Genomic DNA, 18,909 nt, shown 5'->3' with positions numbered 1-18,909 from the left:
TTGTGTGCGCCAAAGTAGGCGCGCACATACACGCAGGATCTCCCGTGTAGTTTCCCTTCCTTTCTCTCGCCGGCCGCGCGTCCTCATTGGTTAAAGTCAGGAGTCGTTTCGCGAAGGTTCCAGCGTGACACCCACACACATTGTGTGTGTGTGACCACACACACATTTTGTGACACCCACACACATTTTTATTTCCGTAGGCCTAATTTGCAGCTGTGTAGTATGTGACTCGATAGATTTGTTCACGAAAATCTAAAAAATAAAATAAAAGCGAAAGCGAAAGCGAAGCCGCCACGCGACTGCCTGAAAGGCACTCCACGCGTTAGTTGACTCCTCCTACCTTGAGCGGTGAGGTCAAAAAAAGGTGGGAGCCGGGACGTTTAATCCGATTCAAATTAGGGAAATCGGCCACACAGGAAAATAATTCGAAGTTGCTAAGAATGTTCGGAACGTGCAAATCTAGTTTTCGCGGTAAAAAGACGAGTTAAGATTCAGATTCTTCTTTAGTGCACCTTTAATAAAGAAGTAAAAGGGTCATCGATCATAAAAAGTTGGCAAAGTGCGCTGTTGCTTAACTTAGCGATTTACACAACAAGCCTTAACGTCTTCACTTTTCAGTGCAACCGCTTGCGTCTTTACATGTGACTGTGTGTCGTCACTCTTATTTGACTGTGGGTGCCTGACCCTATACTATTATTGTGACACTAAGTTATCGACCCGACATTGGTTCGTGACACTACATAACAATGCCAACAGGGAGGCCAGTTGTTGATCGGTTTTAAACTAGCGCATGCGTCGTATGTCATTTTTTTCTCTCGTGTCTACTAAGTATAGCCCCTACGTTTGGGAAAGATGACACTATATTATCGGCGCGCTCTTTGGCGTTATTTCTCATGAGGCTTCTTTTAATTTTTTTTTTTTCATTTTCCTCATTACGAGAACTCCTCTACTAGGCACGGAATATCTTAAAAGACTTGCACTCTCCGCCTGCGTACATTGAGCTGCAGTTGTCCGGGAATGTTGGCGTTTGCACATTTAAATACGAGCTCCGAGATGTGTTGCCGTTTGGACATCTAAATACGAGCTCCGAGATGCGTGCTCTCCTAAACACGTTATAGAAACGGATCACGGATCTGGGAGACGCGTGATAAGCTAGCTCTGTCCGTCGTTGCGCGGCATCGCTGGGTGCGCCTAGTGCCACTTGCGATTACCCAAAACGGGATAGAGGAGACCGTAGCTCAGAAGTACGGATGGACTCCTGGCAAACACATCCGTGCATAAGCCTTGGCTTATCTCCCGGGTCTTACGTATACGAAAGGCTTTGCGTCGAGAGGAATGAGATTGGTGGGTGGCCCATCACACACCGAGGCAGTGCCAGCAATGTGTGAATCAGCGGGTCTTCGCCTCCGCGTTTTCACGCTTGGAAGCAGTGGTTTTATCGCTCGGGCTTCACTACAAAATTTTCCTTTCTGTCGTCCGATATGTTTGGTTTGGTTTATTGGGGTTTAACGTCCCGAAGCAACTGAGGCTATGAGGGACGCCGTAGTAAAGGGCTCCGGAAATTTCGACCACCTGGGGTTCTTTAACGTGCACTGACATCGCACAGCACATTGGCCTCTAGAATTTCGCCTCCATCGAAATTCAGCCGCCGCGGCCGGGATCGAACCCGCGTCTTTCGGGTCAGCAGCCGAGCACCATAACCACTGAGCCACCGCGGCGGGGCTGTAGCCCCATATGTGTCAGCTTATCATGCTCACTCGTACTAAGGAAACCGAGAATTTTATTTGGTGGCTCTTCCAGCTTTTGGTTTCCATGATATATAAACCTTGTAACCACATCTACCTCTGTCAGAGAATAGCTGTTGTGTGCTTAAGTATATAGGGAAATCAATAATCAAAGTACAAAATGTTTCTACTTCTTTTCTTCAACGTTGCACTATAATGTGTGTTCTGCTTTGTCCTTATTCGACCAAAACCAGCCTGCTGACTGCCGAACGCGTGAAACTGGCTGGCTGAAATACGCACCCCCGCAGCATCGAACGCCGATCGATGAGCGGTAAAGGAAACCGCTTTGGGAAATAGGAGAGCCGCCCTTCGGAGTAGCCGCAGGAGCAACAACGAAGCTCGTGCCACTCTTCAGAACGTGGTGCACTTGTATACAAGCCGGTGACAAATGCACCCCAGAGAAACGGGTTGAAAAGAGAGAAGCCTCTAGCTGGTGGCGCAAAGGAAGCCGCAGTTTAAGCATAGTCGCCAGAATTCTCGGGTGCGAATAGCAGCATACGCAACAGAACTGGCACGGCGCTGAAGAGCGAAAATGTTTTTTTCCTTTTTTTGGTAGGGGATGCCGGAGTAACAAAAAAGAAAAAAAAACGACTCAGGCTGAATGGAGAAAGGTGGCGCGAAAAAAAAAAATCCGACTGTATGTAGTCCGGGGACTAAGGGTTTGTGCCGGAGCTAAATTGTCGGATTCGTACCCGTGGCTCTATGATCCTTTGTTGTTGGCAAAAGCGCGCTTGAAATCCCCCACAGGACGCACCCTGAGGCTGTACCAGCGCGGCGAGTGTGCCCATGCCCTCCTCTTATTTTCTATATATATTTTAATTCAATACCTTTTGTTATTTATAAGATCTTACCCAGGTCTGGCTGACAACTGGCTTATAAACGTCGAGTCCGTCACTATTAAAATAAAAGGCATTTTTTTTCTTTTCACCTTTAATGCCGTCAGTGTTCACATTTTGCATGTATCACTTACAAGAATTCTTATCGATATATAAAACACGTGGAACTTGTAATTCATGGCATGTAGCCTTAGGATGGGATTTTTTTTTTCAAGGGCCATGTCTCGACAACGTGGCTGCCCGCGAAAACATAAGTACCGATGCATATGAGACGAAAAAACAACAACTTATGAACCCACGTATGTGGGTTCATAAGTTATGGGTACATTCTTGTGGGTTCATAATGCGGGTTCATTCTTTAGGCGATCTGAAAGTTTTCAGCCGTTAATATTAAGATGCTTAAGTAACAAAACAACAAAAACACAAAGGTGCTCGAGCTACCAGAACACTGACTTAACTAATTCAGCTTCGCTGCTCGGCTCGTAGCACACGCATGCGTAGCTAAGCAAGCTATCGAATACAATGTGGTCAGCAATGTGACTTCCGCCGTCACACTTACGACAACAGAGAGGCGGGGAGAAGCCAACCAAATATGAACTTTTTTGTTTTGTTTTAGTAAGGTGGGCCTTATTAAAAATAATCAAAAATAAAGCGTCCTGCCGACCACAGATGCGTATGTTAATCAACAGCATAGCTAAATTCCTTGCAGGAGAATATTCTGTCTGTCACAATGAAAATCTTGTTCTGATATCGTTCGTCAGTTTTAGAAAAGCTCGGGGAAAGGAAGAGACCGAAATACGCAGCGCCAAGAGTATTTTATAAACTACAATACGGCGTCTGAGGCACAATAGGACAGTGTGCAGACAAATGTGCCCACTACTCTGGGGTGCACAAAAGTGTTTGGTATTTGGGAAACCGAGAAGCCCCACAGCCTTAGTTAAATGCAGCTACGCGTCTCAAGTGCGGCCACAACGGTCGTCAACGGAAGTGGTCCGAGGTGTCTAGCGTTGACTCCGAGTAAAGGAAGGCCCGACGTGACCTGGCATACGATTCCAGGATGCGCCGTCTGGCGACCGCAAAGGAGGGAGTGACGGAGGGGGAAGGGCAGAGGTGCCTGCAATTGTCAACCGGAGGAACCCTCTTGTGACCACACACAGACGCCCCATTATTCAATTGATACGCTGGGGGACCTTACGGCCAGGGAAATCACTCCATCCCTTTGCTATGAATGCCCACTGTGTGTACAAACGCTTCTGGCTAAGGTTTTCTTCAAGACGCAACACTTAAAACTTACATCCGCCACTGTTCAGTGCCTTCACCTGAATGGTTGTAAAGACATTTCATTTTGATTGCTTGAAGGCTGGTATGGCGTAAAGAAATATGTCTGAAGCAAGAGAAATATCAGCGGTAAGACTGCCGCTCCTGTAGGGTCTTTAAATGCTTTGCAGCAAAGGCTTGCGAGATAACTGAAGGAGCACTATATAGACGACGGGGAAATACGAGTGCACCGTTTCGGGTCTAGTAATACTTTTCGATCTAAACTCTGTGACTTGACGTCACCAGTGTTTACAGTCGGCGTTAGTTCGGTTGCCCCATCTATCATGAGTTTTTTCCCGCAGTGACAAAACCCAATACGAATCAATTTCTGGGAGGAGTTCGTAGGCAGTGCGTTAAATTTCAGGTCACTGAAAGGCATCCGCACATTTGTCTTAAGCAGCACCTTTGAGCCACCGGCTTGATGACAGAATGTAGTTTCTCTTTATCTGCGGAACCATGCAACCGAATAAAAAAATTACAACATGAGTGCGCATGCCAGCTGACTCAGCCGATGTTCGGCATTAGCGTTGTCATTACACCCGAAAATCAAAACGGGACTAAAAATGAACTTCCGAATTTAAACGCCGATTTTTAATCTAATTTTATGACTACAGTGCCTTCGGTACTACACTATGGCGAGGCAGAATCTTGCCTTAATGTAAAATTCAGCTTCCACCCCTCTCCTTTTGTTTGCCTCTTGGCAATCTACATTAACGGGCCAGCGTAAACTGACCGTTCTTCGTCTTACGATTAGATATCGTCCATACGACAAAATTACCTGACACGAGGTTATATTTCTTCAAGTATCGGCCAAGGCTGAAGAAGAATGCTGTGCTTCGCGAGCGTGGAGCCGGAGCTGCCAGTAGAAGAAGAGGAAGAAGAACTGCAACAATGTTTGCGGTCCCCGCCTTCCTGCTTCGCCGAAGTGCGGCGTCCGACTGGCTTCCCGTCGTCGTAGTCCTGGCCACGTTCGGCTGGGCCTACTACGCCTACGTGCACGTCTTCTGCCCAGCCCTGGTCAAGGATGACGTGGAGCGATTCTCGCTGGCGTCGCTCTTTCTGCTGCTCCTGTTTCTGGCACTGTGGTCCTTCCTGCGGGTAAGTATTGCGTGCAATGTAAAGGAAGTTAAAATGAAGGCACGAATATGTTTAAGATGTCCGATGGTTCAGAGGATGGTACAGGAACACGGTGGGATGAAATCTCAACCGGTTTTCGTTACTGGATGCGTATGTAGGAAGAAATTTTCTCCGAAGAAGGCAAGAAAGAAATGCTAAAAATCAGTTGCATTATTAAGAATCGCAATGAATTCACCCTATTCATTCGGAATGCCCGACCCGTCCTTGTTGCTCGATTTCGATATTCATCTCGCGGACAGGTCCAAGATTTGGCTGTCTAAAGCCACAACACTACGTGTTGTGGCTTGTGGCCAAATCAGTGAGCCAGGATTACTGAGAAGTAGCAGCATTTGCTAGCAGCTGACACTGCAGGTCATGGCCGTCGTCCTCGTGAACTAGCTTCCAAGACATGTCTGTTACTGAGGGTTAGAAGGATTACGATTTAAGGAGCCGGCAAACCAGTAGGCATGCATTGGGCTGCTTTGCAGGCGACCACTGCGTCCATCCCGCCCGTGCCCAAGCGGTACTACGTGAGCCCAAGGACCCGCACCTTGCTCGAAGACAGCAAGACGTACGATGAGCGCAAGGAGCTCCTGGAGGCGCTGAGCGATACGCGGGGAATTTTGACGCGGGCTAAAAATGGAAGCGTACGCTACTGCGATCAATGCGGCCTCGTCAAACCGGACCGCTGCCACCACTGCTCCTCGTGCAAAAGGTGCAACTTTGCCTATTCAAGCCAGCTTAAAGGGGTTTTGTGAACGCGTCCGGCACACAGTTCTGCTCCTTAGTACCGCTCAACTGCTCATACCCATACAGTCGCCCACCCACCTCAATAGAAACGATAAATGGCACCTTCAAAGTTTCTTGTCGAAAGAGTTTTATCATTAGCAGCCCCCCACCGAAGAAAAGGTGGCGTCCAGCTTTGTAACGTCGTGTACACCACCTGCTAATACCTACGACCTGCAGGTGGTGAAACTGAGGGAGGAAAATCTCCACCTCCACTTTTCATTCATTTACACGCCTTGAAAACTTCTTCACTCCATCTGAGAATCTGATCTCGACGGGAAGTACGGTTCCATCTTCTGCTCTTCCCAAGTCCCTAATAGCGAGACTTGGCTCACCTCGCCTCTAGGGTCTTTTACTTCTTTTGAACCTCTCTAATTTGCAATTCTCTGATTCTCAGCAAACAGAAAGTACCTTTGGATTTTAATCGATATAAGAATAATTCAAGCTGAATGACACAACTGCCCTTCAGGTGCATCCCTAAAATGGACCACCATTGTCCTTGGCTGAACAACTGCGTGTGCTTCAGCAGCTACAAGTTCTTCCTCCTCACGCTGTTCTACGTGGCGCTGCTGGCAGCGTTCACCTTCGTCACTACCACGTCGTGCGCATGGAACGCCGCTAGCACACTGGACCCGACGGCCGGAAGTCTGGTGCACATCGGCTTCCTGGCGATGGTGGCTGGCGCCTTCACCCTGCTCGTGGCCGGCTTCTTCAGTGCCCACATGCGCCTCGTCTACAAAAACGAGACCACGCTGGAAGGCGTGCGCGCCAACACCTTCGCCGAGCCCGGGGACTCCTTCGACATCGGCCCTCGCAAGAACTTCGCCCAGGTGATTCTTGATAGAACGAGGCAGCCATTGCACAGTTATTCTGGTGATTGCATGTGAAACGGTACACCACCTATGACAATGATCTGGTCATGGACACTTCAGAGTTGGTGTACTGCTATAGCTATTAATAGGACCCGTTTCCGATCGGAGCTTCAGTGCGGAGTGGCGAGAGCTCTGTGGTAACCCCAGGGTGGTTACTGCGGCAACAACACAGAGACTATCCTCTTGGGGGTTAATCACGCGGGGAGTAACCGCATGATGGGCTGCGCAAAATCGAGAGCGCCGATGAGAGACTACATGAACCAAACAGGCGGGACGTCATAGCCAAGGAGAAGCAGATGCAGAGCACGAATCAGCTGGCGTGACGTCACAGCCAAGCGCGACGTGAAATCAGAGCGCTCAGTTGATTCATTGTTGTGGCCGACTGGCAGGAGAGAGAGGAGCCCGCTGCTGCGCTCAACAGCGTCGAGATCATTGTAGTTGCAGAAGCAAGGTCGGGCTGTGCACGCTGTCCGAAGGGATTCTGATCGACTTTGGGTACAGATCGAACTTGGTCGTCGAATGAGGGATACGTATAAAATGCATGCCATAAGCGATAACGACAGGAGGCGGCCTTTTCTATACCTATGCTTTCAACGACCCATTTGGACGACTTGCATAGCACAGCGCGAAGTTGAATAGCTCGCACGGAATAATGCATTAAGCACCTAAGATCACTACGTTCTAGGAAAAAAAGCAGCGCACTAGCACAAACACGAGGGAAGAAGGGACGAGACACAGCACTGCTGTGTCTATGTTGTTGTTAATTTTTTTTTCTTTTAAAGGGCGTGCGGCTCGAGAAAATCATAATGTGTGAGACTTGACCTCCCTAACGAGGTTTCACTTCGGTTTCAATGATAGACACCCAAGTGGGGGCTTCAGAATAACTGATGTCCTGGGTGGTTTCTTAACGCTCACTTACATAGCGTAACAACTTTGTATGTTTTAAACATTGCCTCTGTCATAACGCAGCCGCAGCGACGGGATTCTATCTCGTGACGTATGGCTGCTGCTCATTCACTGTGCCACCGTAGCTGGTGTCGATAGTCATGAAAACATTAGAAAGAGTTTTGTGACTCGCGAAACTGAGCGGCTGTGTGTAGTATCAAACGTTCCACTTTTTTTTCCTTTGGTGTGGTGTACTTTATTTAATATTTAGTAAATAATAACTCGTTATGAGGACAGAAAAGGCGCAGTAACTGTCTCACTCCGTGCGGACACCTGTGCCGTGCCGAGAGAGATTCATAAGCAAAGGAGTGAAAGAGGAGAACGAGAGAGAGAGATTCCAGAGTCTCGTGAGCATCGATGTGAGCTTCAGTGCATTTTACATTTTGTTTAGAGGTCAGCCGCGTTATGAGTGAATCCTGTCTGCTTCCAAATACCTGATTAGAAAGACTGCATCCTTTGCATGCCCTTCACTTTTTGCCTCGGGGCCCTTGTGCAGGTGTTCGGCACCAGCGTCTTCCTCTGGCCGTTCCCCGTTTTCACGAGCCTCGGCGATGGCGTGCAGTTTCCAACGCGGCTGCATCCGGAGCCAGACTCCGATGCCGAGATGGAGCTCGGGCTACGTCGGCGCCAACTTTCATCTAGTCTCCTCGGAAAAGAGGTACCGGTCAGCCTGGCTTCCACAGATAGCACCATCGCTGAAATTTCACCCGCCTGGAGAAATCCTTCACGGGTTTCTTCTGTCAGCGTGCACCATTCTAGCGTCTTGGTGCCCCGAGAACAAGGAGATGCTTCCGCTGTTCAATGCGCGAAGGCAGGAACCAGGCTGCAACCGCTCACCTACATACCCCGGCCTTTCCTGCGACTAGCGGAGACTGTCAGACTAGGGCCCCTCGTGCATCCCGCCACGCGATCTGCGCAAAAGAAAGCGAAGACGTCGTGGTACTTGACAACCTACGCACCTTCAGGCAGCGACGGTGGCGTCTGCGATCCGTGATGAGAATGTGCAACGAACTCGTGGAAGGCGCATATCGAACTGTCTGACGTATGTGACAGTAATTGTTCGGCAGTGGCGTTTCTTGGAAGCATTACACGTGCAGAGTTCTGAATAAAGTTTGCTGATGGTCGTATAGAACCACATGTACTTGGTGTTGGGGATTACGTGCACACTTATGCACATATAAAGATCTATGGCAGCAAGCGCGGGAAAATGCTTACGAATTGAGTCTGTTTTGGGCTTGTGTTTCGATTTCGTCTTTGCGCTGTTTACCTTTCAATAAGTACCGCCAACTCGGCCGTTTAGCTGTTTTGTTAAGCTTTTAAAGCGCAGAAAAAGTAATTTTCTAAAGCACTACAGCGCGAGAAATACTCCGTTTTTTTCTTTTTTCGCACCATACCGAAACTCAGCGCATGACGAGCAGAAAATATAGTGCAAAAGCGACATTCACTGATGAAAGGTTGCTAAGTCTGTGGCGCCCAGTTCGTAACGTCTGTGATAATTTCCCTGACTATGGAGCCTGGACGCTCAGCTTGGAATGCGAGTGGCGTTATCTTTTGCCTCGTCGCTCGCCGCAAGAAAAAGGCTTCTTATCGTCAACTACGCGTCCGTCAATTTTTGAGAGCACTGATATGCGCATCCTACAGTTTTCTTCCTTTTTCTTTGTCACCGCCACATTTCATGTGCCTATCAGATGGGCTTAATGGGAGGCGTCATCATCCATTCGTATGGTCACAAGGTTTGGCTGCTGTTAATCTATAATCTTCGGGCGTTAGGAAGTGCATCATGCAAGTGCTTCGTCCACGAAGCAAGGAGAGCTTGCGCTTCAGTGGCTGTAGGCCATCAGGCCCTTGTTCGCGTGGTTTGTAGCGCCAGTTTCGCAAAAATCGCTGCCGTTTGCCTTCGATGTGCTTCTTTTGATGGTGCGCGGGCGACATGGCCATTGCAGTGTTAAGGTTTCAAATTACTTAAATGTGTGGAAGTGTCACCTGTTCCATGTAAAGAACAAGACTTCAACGTTGAAGCGTTAACGTTCTCAGGATGGCCGCGCCAGCACAACTCCAATACTCGTTTGCCGGGAAGGTGGACGTCGTGATCGCATATGTGTGCGCAAGTCGACTCGAAGTTCGCATTTAGACTGTATGCTGCCCAACAACCTGGTCGTCATGCGTCCACTCGTTCTACATTTAATCGATTTAAGACTACTGGTTTAGTTCATGTTTCCAAAAAGACACGACCAACCAGCTTTACGGACATTATTGACACCGGTGACCTGGCGTACAGCTGCAACGGAAAAAAATTAGCACAAGTGACTCATGACCGGAGCGGAAAAATTGCGAGACGCGGCGCTATTGTAGCCGTACGCGCAGATAGCGAGAGTGCCTGGCACATTCCACTTTTCAAAGTGGGGGTGGCCGATAGAAAGCAGCCCATCCGAAAGCAGGCACTCCCACACATTACTTTTGACAGTGCATCGCCACTTTTTGCAGTGCTTCCCCAGCACATTTTTAAAGGAAAATGGTGAGAAAGATAAAAATGATCGCTACGCCAGCGTAAAAAAAATGAATAAAACGAGATTATGTGCTCAGCCACCTTAGCACATGGTTTGGCTGATAAGAGATCTACAGGCGTTCGTTTCAGATGGGCGAATGTCTAGGTGGGCTGCTTTCTGCCGGCCACACCCGCTTTAGGAAATGGAATGTTCCTGGCACTCTCGCTATCGGTGCTCTCGGCAACAGTAGCGCCGCGTGTCGCGATTTTTTCGCTCCGGTCATGATCCACTTGTGCCATTCTTTTTCCGTTGCAGCTGTACCTCTCCGTCATGCCGGAAGTAAGCGGCAGGGGAATTGTCGGCGCATATGGAACGAGCCCAGCTTCAGTTCAGTGGTCACTTTCAAGAATAGCTATCATTCATATAATGTGTGCCTTCAGCAGGAGCTGAGACCAATTGACTTTCAAAAACGCCTTGGTTTTTGCAAGTGGTGCCTGATTCAGTGCGACGAAGAACCGGAATTTCTTCACTGAGTGCTTTCGACTGACGAGGCTCAAGTTTGCAGGGATTCGAACGTCAGTTTGCACAAGGCCCATTAGTTGTGCTACCAGACCCCACACTGGCTACGTGAACATATGCACCAGGTAAGATGGTCAGCAAATGCATGGTGTGGTACTTATAACGGCCGTATTGTTGGTCCTTACTTTCCTGGCGTGAAGTTGACTGGAAAGAAATACACAGGCTGGGTTCTAATGGGCGTCGGTTCTGAAATAGCCTTAAATTTGCCACTGGTTGTATTGAAAAAAATGTGGTTGTAGCGTGACCGAGCCCTACAATGTTTTTCTTCATTGGCTCGGCAGTTCACGAAGGAGTTCTTTCGCAAGAAAGGGTTTTCGCGTAATTGAAACACAGCTGGCCGCCTAGGTCTCCCGATTTATCACCCTTGGATTTGTTCCTTTGGGGTTACGTTAGAAACGATGATACGGAGACGGAACCAGCCAACCTCGCAGATCTGAAGTAACATGTAAGAATATGATTTGAAGAAATATCCCCAAGCAGTTGTGAACGCATTGAAAGACTGCCTTCTTCCGTGCATCGCAGGGGAGGAAAACCAATTTGAGCATATCACATAAAAATTCTGTGTCGTCGTTCCAAATGATAATCCTTTATCGAGTGCGCCCATATGGATCTGCAACCAACTGAAACAGTGAAATATAAAAATTTTGTTCATTCATGGTTGTTCTACGAATCGAGGCTGCAAAACACTTGTGGTCAAAATTTCCTACTCATAGGCTACCACTTCTTACAACAAATGAGATCCGTCTGTTTCCACACTCGGGAAAAAATCGAGGCATCTTGGTAGGAAACAAAGTCACGCTACAATGCCAAAACGTTGTCAGGCATAGATTCTTTTATTTATCTCGTTTATTTTAGGCGTCAAATTGATACACTGTAAAAGAAATGTACGCCTAACAGAAATCACGCAATGCGTCTCATGAAATCGGCACCGCTGAACAGAAGTCTGCACGCTGCCCCAGAAGCGTGTCTTTATTCTTTTAACAAAACTATAGCGTGATGCGCAAGAAAGGAGAAAAAAAATTAAGCCTGTTTCCGTTGGTACCTGCACGGACACAGCGCAAGGTCAGTGCCTATCAAGTTTCTCAGAATCGACTGTCGCGTAGCCGGTAATGACTCGTCTTTTTTCTTGCACCGAGCGAAGAACTAAGAGAGAGCGTTGGCCGCGGTTAAAGCTTAGCGTACGAGGCTTGCTAGCAAGAGAACAAAAAACGATCGATTCCGAATTAGCATTCGTTGCAACACGCCATCAGCGGACGTTGCGTTTGCACTATACTCCTGGAGCTCCTCATGCGCTGAGTTTCGGTTTGGTACAGAAAAAATTGGGATTTTCTCGCGCTGCAGGGCCATAGAAAATGACTTTATTTTCTTTAAAACCGGGCGTGGCATCACCTTCTCCATGGCTACAAACTCGTCATTGGAAATAACCGCCAAACATTCTTAACTTAAAAGTGAAGTAGCAAATTTTAGTTAATTAGCAAGGTTATTGGCACGTTTTTTTTTCACGATTACCGACGTTCGCCGCAGCGGAATGTTTCCTACCTAAGAGTTTTTCTTTCTTTCTCGAAAATCTATTTTAGAATTTTTAAGTGTTCCCGGAAACACCCAGTACCTACAGCGGCTGCACAGCCAACATAGTCCTCCTTATAAGAAACAGCAAATCCCGGTAAGAAAAGGTGTCACACAGGGAGACACAATCTCTCTGGTGCTCTTCATCGCTTGTTTGCGTACAGGAGCTATTTAGAGACATGGATTGGAAACAGTGGGGGGATACGATTTAATGGGGAATGCCTTGGTAATCTGCGATTCGTTGAAGACATTGCTTGCTAAGTAAGTGAAAGGAATTCCAAAGCATCATCAATGACTTAATATGCAAAAAAAAAAAACAAAGTAATGTTCAACACTATCGAAAGGCAACAGCAGTTCGCAATTGATGGCGCGGTGCTGGGAGTAGTAAGAGATTATGTCTACTTAGGGCGGGTAGTGACCGCTGATCCGGATCACGAGAGGGAAATACTTAGAAGAATAAGAATGTGGTCGAGTACATTTGGCCGGTTCTCTGAGATCATGAATGACAGTTTACGAATATCGCTCAAGAGCAATGTATAGTTTAAGAGCCTTATCTTGCCAGTACTCACATATGAGGCAGAAACGTGGAGGCTAACAAAGAGGGTTCAGCTTAAGTTAGGGACAACGCAGCGAGATATGGAAACAAAAGTGATAGGCGCAACGTTAAAATACAGGAGGAGCGCAGTGTTCGTCAGGGCACGAATGCGGATTAATGAAATCCTAGTCGAAATCAAGAGGAAGAAATGGGATTGGGTAGGGCATGTAATGAAAAGGCAAGATAACCACTGGTCCTTAAAGGTAAAGGAGTGGATTCCAAGAGAAGGCAAGCGTAGCAGCGGGCGGCGGATGAGTAAGTTTGCGGGGAAGAGCTGGCCGCAGCTTGCACAGGACGGACCATTGGTGGAAAACCTATTGAAAGAGCATAAAATTACAAATAGTTACGAATAACTTGATGAAACACTTCACTAGGCGCCTCACATAAATAACATATGCAAGTTATTTGCCTTGGGTTGCTACGCACCAATAAAAGCCACAAAACAATTTGATAAGCCCTCGTAACGCATGACATGCTACAGTATATTCCAAATTCACCGGCGCTCTCGGCTACGCTCAATTTGAATCTGACAAATCACTTTCGCCGCCGCGGTGGCTCAGTGGCTATGGTGCTCGGCTGCTGGCCCGAAAGACGCGGGTTCGATCCCGGCCGCGGCGGCTGGAATTTCTTTGGAGGAGAAATTCTAGAGGCCCGTGTACTGTGCGATGTCAGTGCACGTTAAAGAACCCCAGGTGGTCGAAATTTCCGGAGCCCTCCACTACGGCGTCTCTCATAGCCTTAGTCGCTTTGGGACGTTAAACCCCATAAACCAAACCAAACAAATCACTTTCGAGGTACGGGCGCAAAGCATACACGACAATCTGAAACAATGTAGAAGCAGTTACGCGTGACTTTGATCATTCTAAATAAATCCTGTCGCATCTACGTCATAAACAAAGCGATAAAGCTCCGTGCAGCTGCTTTGAGTATCACAGAACGAATATTACACAACCTAGGGACAATAAATGAAAATTGAAGCTTATATATATGCGCTAGCAGTAAACACGCAACTTAAGAACTCACTCACTCCGTCATTCACTTGCTCTCCTGGACATTATGCTGCCTAGAACAAGACACTCTTTGGACTTATCTCTGCGGCGCATGCTTATAGCATAGATGGCTGAACAAGCGAGAGATCTTGGATTCCCGGCATGCGCCAACAGAATCATACTTGTTCGTGTACATGAGGCCATTTTGCTTTGTGGAGTTCAAAACATGAAGCAGGGACGATGGGACCGACCACGATAGAGGTGGTAGCGGATGCCTTGAACATGCTGGGAGCGTCCGACCCTCTATGTCCGCGCGGCAGCAGAGACATAATTACTAACGTAATTATCTCTCTAGGCAATCATGGTCCTGCCGTGTACAGAAGGGAGCATGATTTAATTAGTTTTATTCTCTACGTACACTACGCTGTCAATGTTATCACTGTTTTCCTATGTGGATTACTTGCGTGGATTCTATTCTTTTTTCTTACTTTTTTCTTACTGGCTGTGCAGCTGAGCAAAGTCATAGAGGTAGTTCATGGCAGTTCTTCTGTGGCTGTGATATGCGACTATAAAAATGCTGCTCACCCGACATACTGGGTGCACTAAAGGGGGATGCACTAGTGACCGTAAACGAGGCCTTGTAATGTACCGTATTAATATTGGATATGAATCAATTCTTGAGTGAAGTGACGGAGCCGATGGCTGAGGCAACGGAAAAATATACACTTGAATCAGTAGCAGAATTCACCCCTGGTGTCTCGGCAGAACTGTGCAAAGAACTCGTGGACAAGTTCAACGTCACAGACCTTGATGCCATCTTCATTGTTCCAAAGCAAGCGTTAAGAGACGTTAGCTGGCGTCTTCAGGCTCGAGAAGCGCCGATCACTGTAGTTTGGGCACTTCTTGAAGCGTCTGTAAAGCTTGCAACGAGGCTGGTTATCGAACTCCGAGGCTAATTATCGAACAACTTCGAATCAAAGAGGCTTGTGTGCCGGACACAAGCCAAACAATTGCGTCCGCTTTGGATTTTGGGCAGTGTTCAACTCTTGGAGAGTGACTCGCAAGATGCTGCTATTAACAAATCCTACGCTATCGTTACAGACTCAAAACCCCACAAAGCTCGTAGAGGCATGCCGGCTGGCAGCTTGCAGAAGCTGAATAAAACAATAAAAGAAATTCACCTAGTGTTACCTTCTTACCTTCAAATGCAATTCCAGTTGACCTCAGAGTTCCGAACATGGTATCAGTCTACGCTAACGCATAGCTGGTGACTCGCGCATGCTTGCTACAAGCCTGACGACAACTGTGCGCTCATATTGGCTGCCTCCGAGCATTTGCTCAAAGTGCTTTAGACGAGGTACGTCATCAATGGCAACGTGCTCACAGTGCCGGCTTAGTGCAGTCTTCATTTTTTAACTGACGCAGTGGAAACTGTCGTCCTGATGGCGACCTAGGGCGTCAATCTGGCTGACTCACTGTGGGAACTCATATTTAGCAAGATGTGGAGTGCCGCAAGAAATTCCACTTGTCAAAAATACTTGTCAGGACTGTTGAAAACTGGTCACGGCTGGAAAGGCTTCTTCGGCACACAAAAGACGACACATGGGCATGTCTACATACGAGTGAGCGCATGTGTGTGGACGCGTGTGTGCGCACGCGCGTGCGTGCAGCGGGGTAGCTCGTTTACTTCCTTGAAACGAACTTTCATATTTTTTGGCTAGCCATGGCACAAATCGAGTTTTCTGCGACAGCGATGGGAGGTACCGACTGAAAGATAGCCCTTTACCTACCTAACAAAATAAATACTTAGAAATTGAGTAAATATTTTATATAAGCAATTGATTAATGTTAAAGAGAAAACAAAATCATGTTTCAAAAATTAACTAAAAAATAAAGCTTATGTTTAGTTATGCCCCGTACGTATTGCGTTAAACGTTCACCTATATTAAATCCGTATTGTACGCGAAGTCATAATCAAGTTACTCAACGTCCATTCGTTTCCGGAAACCACCAACGCAGTTTGCAATCAGAATGTTGACCCGGAGCCTGCCTATAAACTTAGATATTACACGAGACGCTCCCCTCAACCATTGCGACGCAGATTTACTGTAGTAACTTGCGGGGACGGGAAAGCCAGACGTAACAAAACTCTATCCCGATTACCTTCCCAAGAATTTCGCATCTGCTGAAGCTTTGCTTAGTGCCGAGAAATATCCCACAGCCTGTACAAAACCTTAAGCTTTGATCTTGTGCACATTTTCTTCTGTGCTTTCAGATATTTAAATGAACGCCAAACACTGGTGTCATTTTTTGTCGCTTATGTTCGACGAAGCCTGCATAATTTTCTTAAAAACATATTGAGAATCCGCTGTTGGATTACTCTTCACAACGCAAGTCGCGAACGGTACGGAACACAGTGTTTACGAAAGAGACTACGTAGCTCAGATTGGGTACCACAAAAGCAACAATAGACGGCGCCCTAAGGGTGGAGAAGAAAAATATAAACGCCCGATGCATGCAGAAACTGTTTCCATGTCTCGCAAAGAAAATACACACAGAGGATGGGGAGGTCGCAGACGATCGGTAAAAGGGGAGGTTTGTTCTGCATGCGAAATAGTGACCACGGCGGGGCAAACAGCGCGCCAAAATGATTCCCCTGTCTCGCTACCTTTTATTCGACTGTTTCTGTAGTCTTGTCTACTCCCCACTCTGTGTATGCAGTACCGTGCACTTCTGTGGGTACGAAATTTTGTCTTCTTGGCAATGAAGGAAATACTAAAACAAGACGATAGCAAACAAAAAAGAAGTCATCCTAAGAGCTAAGCTAACGAGAGTGCAATTCGTACTCGCGGTGTTTTCTCTTCGCCTTTTAAACAACGCGTCTAATAAGGGTGTAATTCATACTGCATTGCTCAGCCAGCTCGCAACTGCAGAAGAATAAAATAGTTTGCGTTCGTCCACTTTAATAAGTACCTAGCATTGTTCACGCTGAGTTCCCCCAGTTGTGTACATGTTTCTCGTCTCTTAGGCGGGCTTGGTTGTGACGCTGTTAGAATGTGTTAGAAAAGCGAACGCTGCGAACCCTTGTGAATCTAAAACAGTCCTGCTGTGCAGAGAAACTTGTTGTACTATCTCGCCCGACCCGCACCCGTCGTGAAACTCATAGCTACAGATGAATTGTACGCGCATGCTTGTTCTCAGGCTCTGTCCCTCCCCACTGCGAGCCCGAGAGAATGCAATCAAATAGAGCGCGGCGAGTGCGTCGGGAACTCGTTTAGGGAACACTGCAGGTGGCGGCCGGCGTAGAATGGGATTGTGGCCTGAGTCTATTCTGGGCACCCTCGACGGGCATCAGATCCAGGGGCTGTCTTGATGTGGACTGCGTTTGCATGTTCTCGAACTTTTGCAGACGCTCGTAGGCATACTACCGAGACTGTCAGACCGAGAATCCTGGAGCTTGTCATCAATGTAGTGTGTTTTAGATTTCTGGCTTTCCGAACGTGCAACTTATCTTATTTTGCATTTTTTGACACAGTACATGGACTAAAAGTACATAAAGAAACATTCTTTTAAGTTTTCCTGGAAGTCGCTCCAGTTTTATTGTCGTAGGCAACGGGCGCTGGCTCTAAGAGATAACATAGTTACTGCTCCACGTGATTGCATCGCTTGATACTTGTATAGTCATTCAATTATCTTTTCTTTTTAGGGGATGGGGGGGGGGGGGTGTTGCGGGGAGGGGGGTTGGGGTAAAGAGTGATCGAACGTAAAGCCAAAAAAGCGACGCATTCCTGAGAATAAAGTATTAGGTTTGCGAAGCGAAATTTTCCCGAACGAAAGTATTGCCTCTACAGATTCAACTCTGAACGAGGAGAGCGCACGACTTCGAAATTCGTGGCTTCTCCTTTGAAATGGATAAAGCAGGAGAAAAAGATTCATCACAATCTGTTTGAAAGGCACCTACTAGGATGTCTTAGAACAGGTAAATAAAGAACAGCAAATGTTACTCCTGTAGCATTTGTTCATATGGCGCTCTATACGACGGCTGGCATGTCGGGGAAGAATATTTTGAATAAAATGCAGTTAGAACCATTAAAATGCAGTCAGAGCCATTCATACGCACACGAAAAGAAGACCTACTAGCGAAGAACTAGCAGCCGATAGCAAAAACTTGGTACAAGAAATATGAGAATTCTAAGCTGTCATGACGCCTGGAAGACAATATCAAGTCCTAGTTTTTGGGCTGCCATTTGTCAGCTTCACTTGGCACTTTAGCAAGGGCTTGTAAAATGCATATAGCCAACCGGGTTTTTCACAAGTACTGCTTTTTCTTCCTGGAATTCGCTAGTCGTTCCCTGCAAAGCATTTATTGCTTACGCCTATCCTGCATGATTAAACAGATTATAATAGAGGTTTTCTTATGAACTTCGTCTTTTCCGCGGCTTTTCTAGGATTTCCTCATGACAGATGGTGAATGATGAGCAGCAAATATCTCTTCTACGGCTTTTGTAATCCTGACGCCACTCGCTTGAAGAAGCATTGCTCTCTCCTCTGTTTCTAAGAAATCATGTCTGTCTTAGATGTTTTCTAATGGACACGCATGGTGTGGCTGGAACGCTAGGCAAAGCATCCCTTCATGCTACGTATACGCCCATAGCCACGCGTATTTGACTCTGTTTTTCGCAAGCCTTGTTCGCGAAGAAAATGAAAAGATAAAAAAGAAAGCAATAAAAATAAAACAAACAGGGGTCGGCTCTAAATATAACCTTTCTCTTTTTTCAGAGAATAAATTTATGCAGTAGGTGGAGACATATAAGGTGCCGGCATTGGAGATTCGCGCCCCATCCAAACTGCCGAATCCCCATGGCTACATGAGAGCCCACGGTCCACTCGTAAATTCTAGGGCTTTCTGGCGTTGGTTCTATATATTGTGGGATGAGAGAGCACACATATTGCATCCAAAGCTCAGGGCGATCGTGCCGACAGTCCAGATAGATTCCATTCCCCCTCTCTCATTGGTTTTCGTCGTCACGGGGATGCA

At 47.1% G+C, this 18,909-nt stretch overlaps 1 protein-coding gene across 1 annotated transcript; it reads left to right on the top strand.

The window, feature by feature from the left end:
- The first annotated feature begins 4,828 nt into the window (after positions 1-4,828).
- LOC149358536 (palmitoyltransferase ZDHHC15B-like) lies at positions 4,829-8,725 on the top strand. Its single transcript, XM_089568850.1, has 4 exons — positions 4,829-5,035; positions 5,542-5,768; positions 6,309-6,669; positions 8,153-8,725. The coding sequence occupies exons 1-4, from the start codon at positions 4,829-4,831 to the stop codon at positions 8,648-8,650; spliced, it is 1,293 nt and encodes a 430-aa protein (XP_089424976.1). The 3' UTR covers positions 8,651-8,725.
- Positions 8,726-18,909: the final 10,184 nt, after the last annotated feature.

This window comes from Amblyomma mixtum, chromosome 2, assembly GCF_055824585.1.
Source record: "Amblyomma mixtum isolate Tamu chromosome 2, ASM5582458v1, whole genome shotgun sequence".
NCBI lineage: Eukaryota > Metazoa > Arthropoda > Arachnida > Ixodida > Ixodidae > Amblyomma > Amblyomma mixtum.
The sequence above is the reverse complement of the archived record's forward strand: the minus strand, read 5'-3'. Positions and strand labels throughout refer to the sequence as shown.

Bases quoted from the DNA above. Each gene is read 5' to 3' on its own strand.
- LOC149358536 (XM_089568850.1), top strand. From the start codon at position 4,829: ATGTTTGCGGTCCCCGCCTTCCTGCTTCGCCGAAGTGCGGCGTCCGAC. The intron at 5,769-6,308 runs GTGCAACTTTGC...ACTGCCCTTCAG, and splicing joins CACTGCTCCTCGTGCAAAAG to GTGCATCCCTAAAATGGACC. The intron at 6,670-8,152 runs GTGATTCTTGAT...GCCCTTGTGCAG, and splicing joins CTCGCAAGAACTTCGCCCAG to GTGTTCGGCACCAGCGTCTT.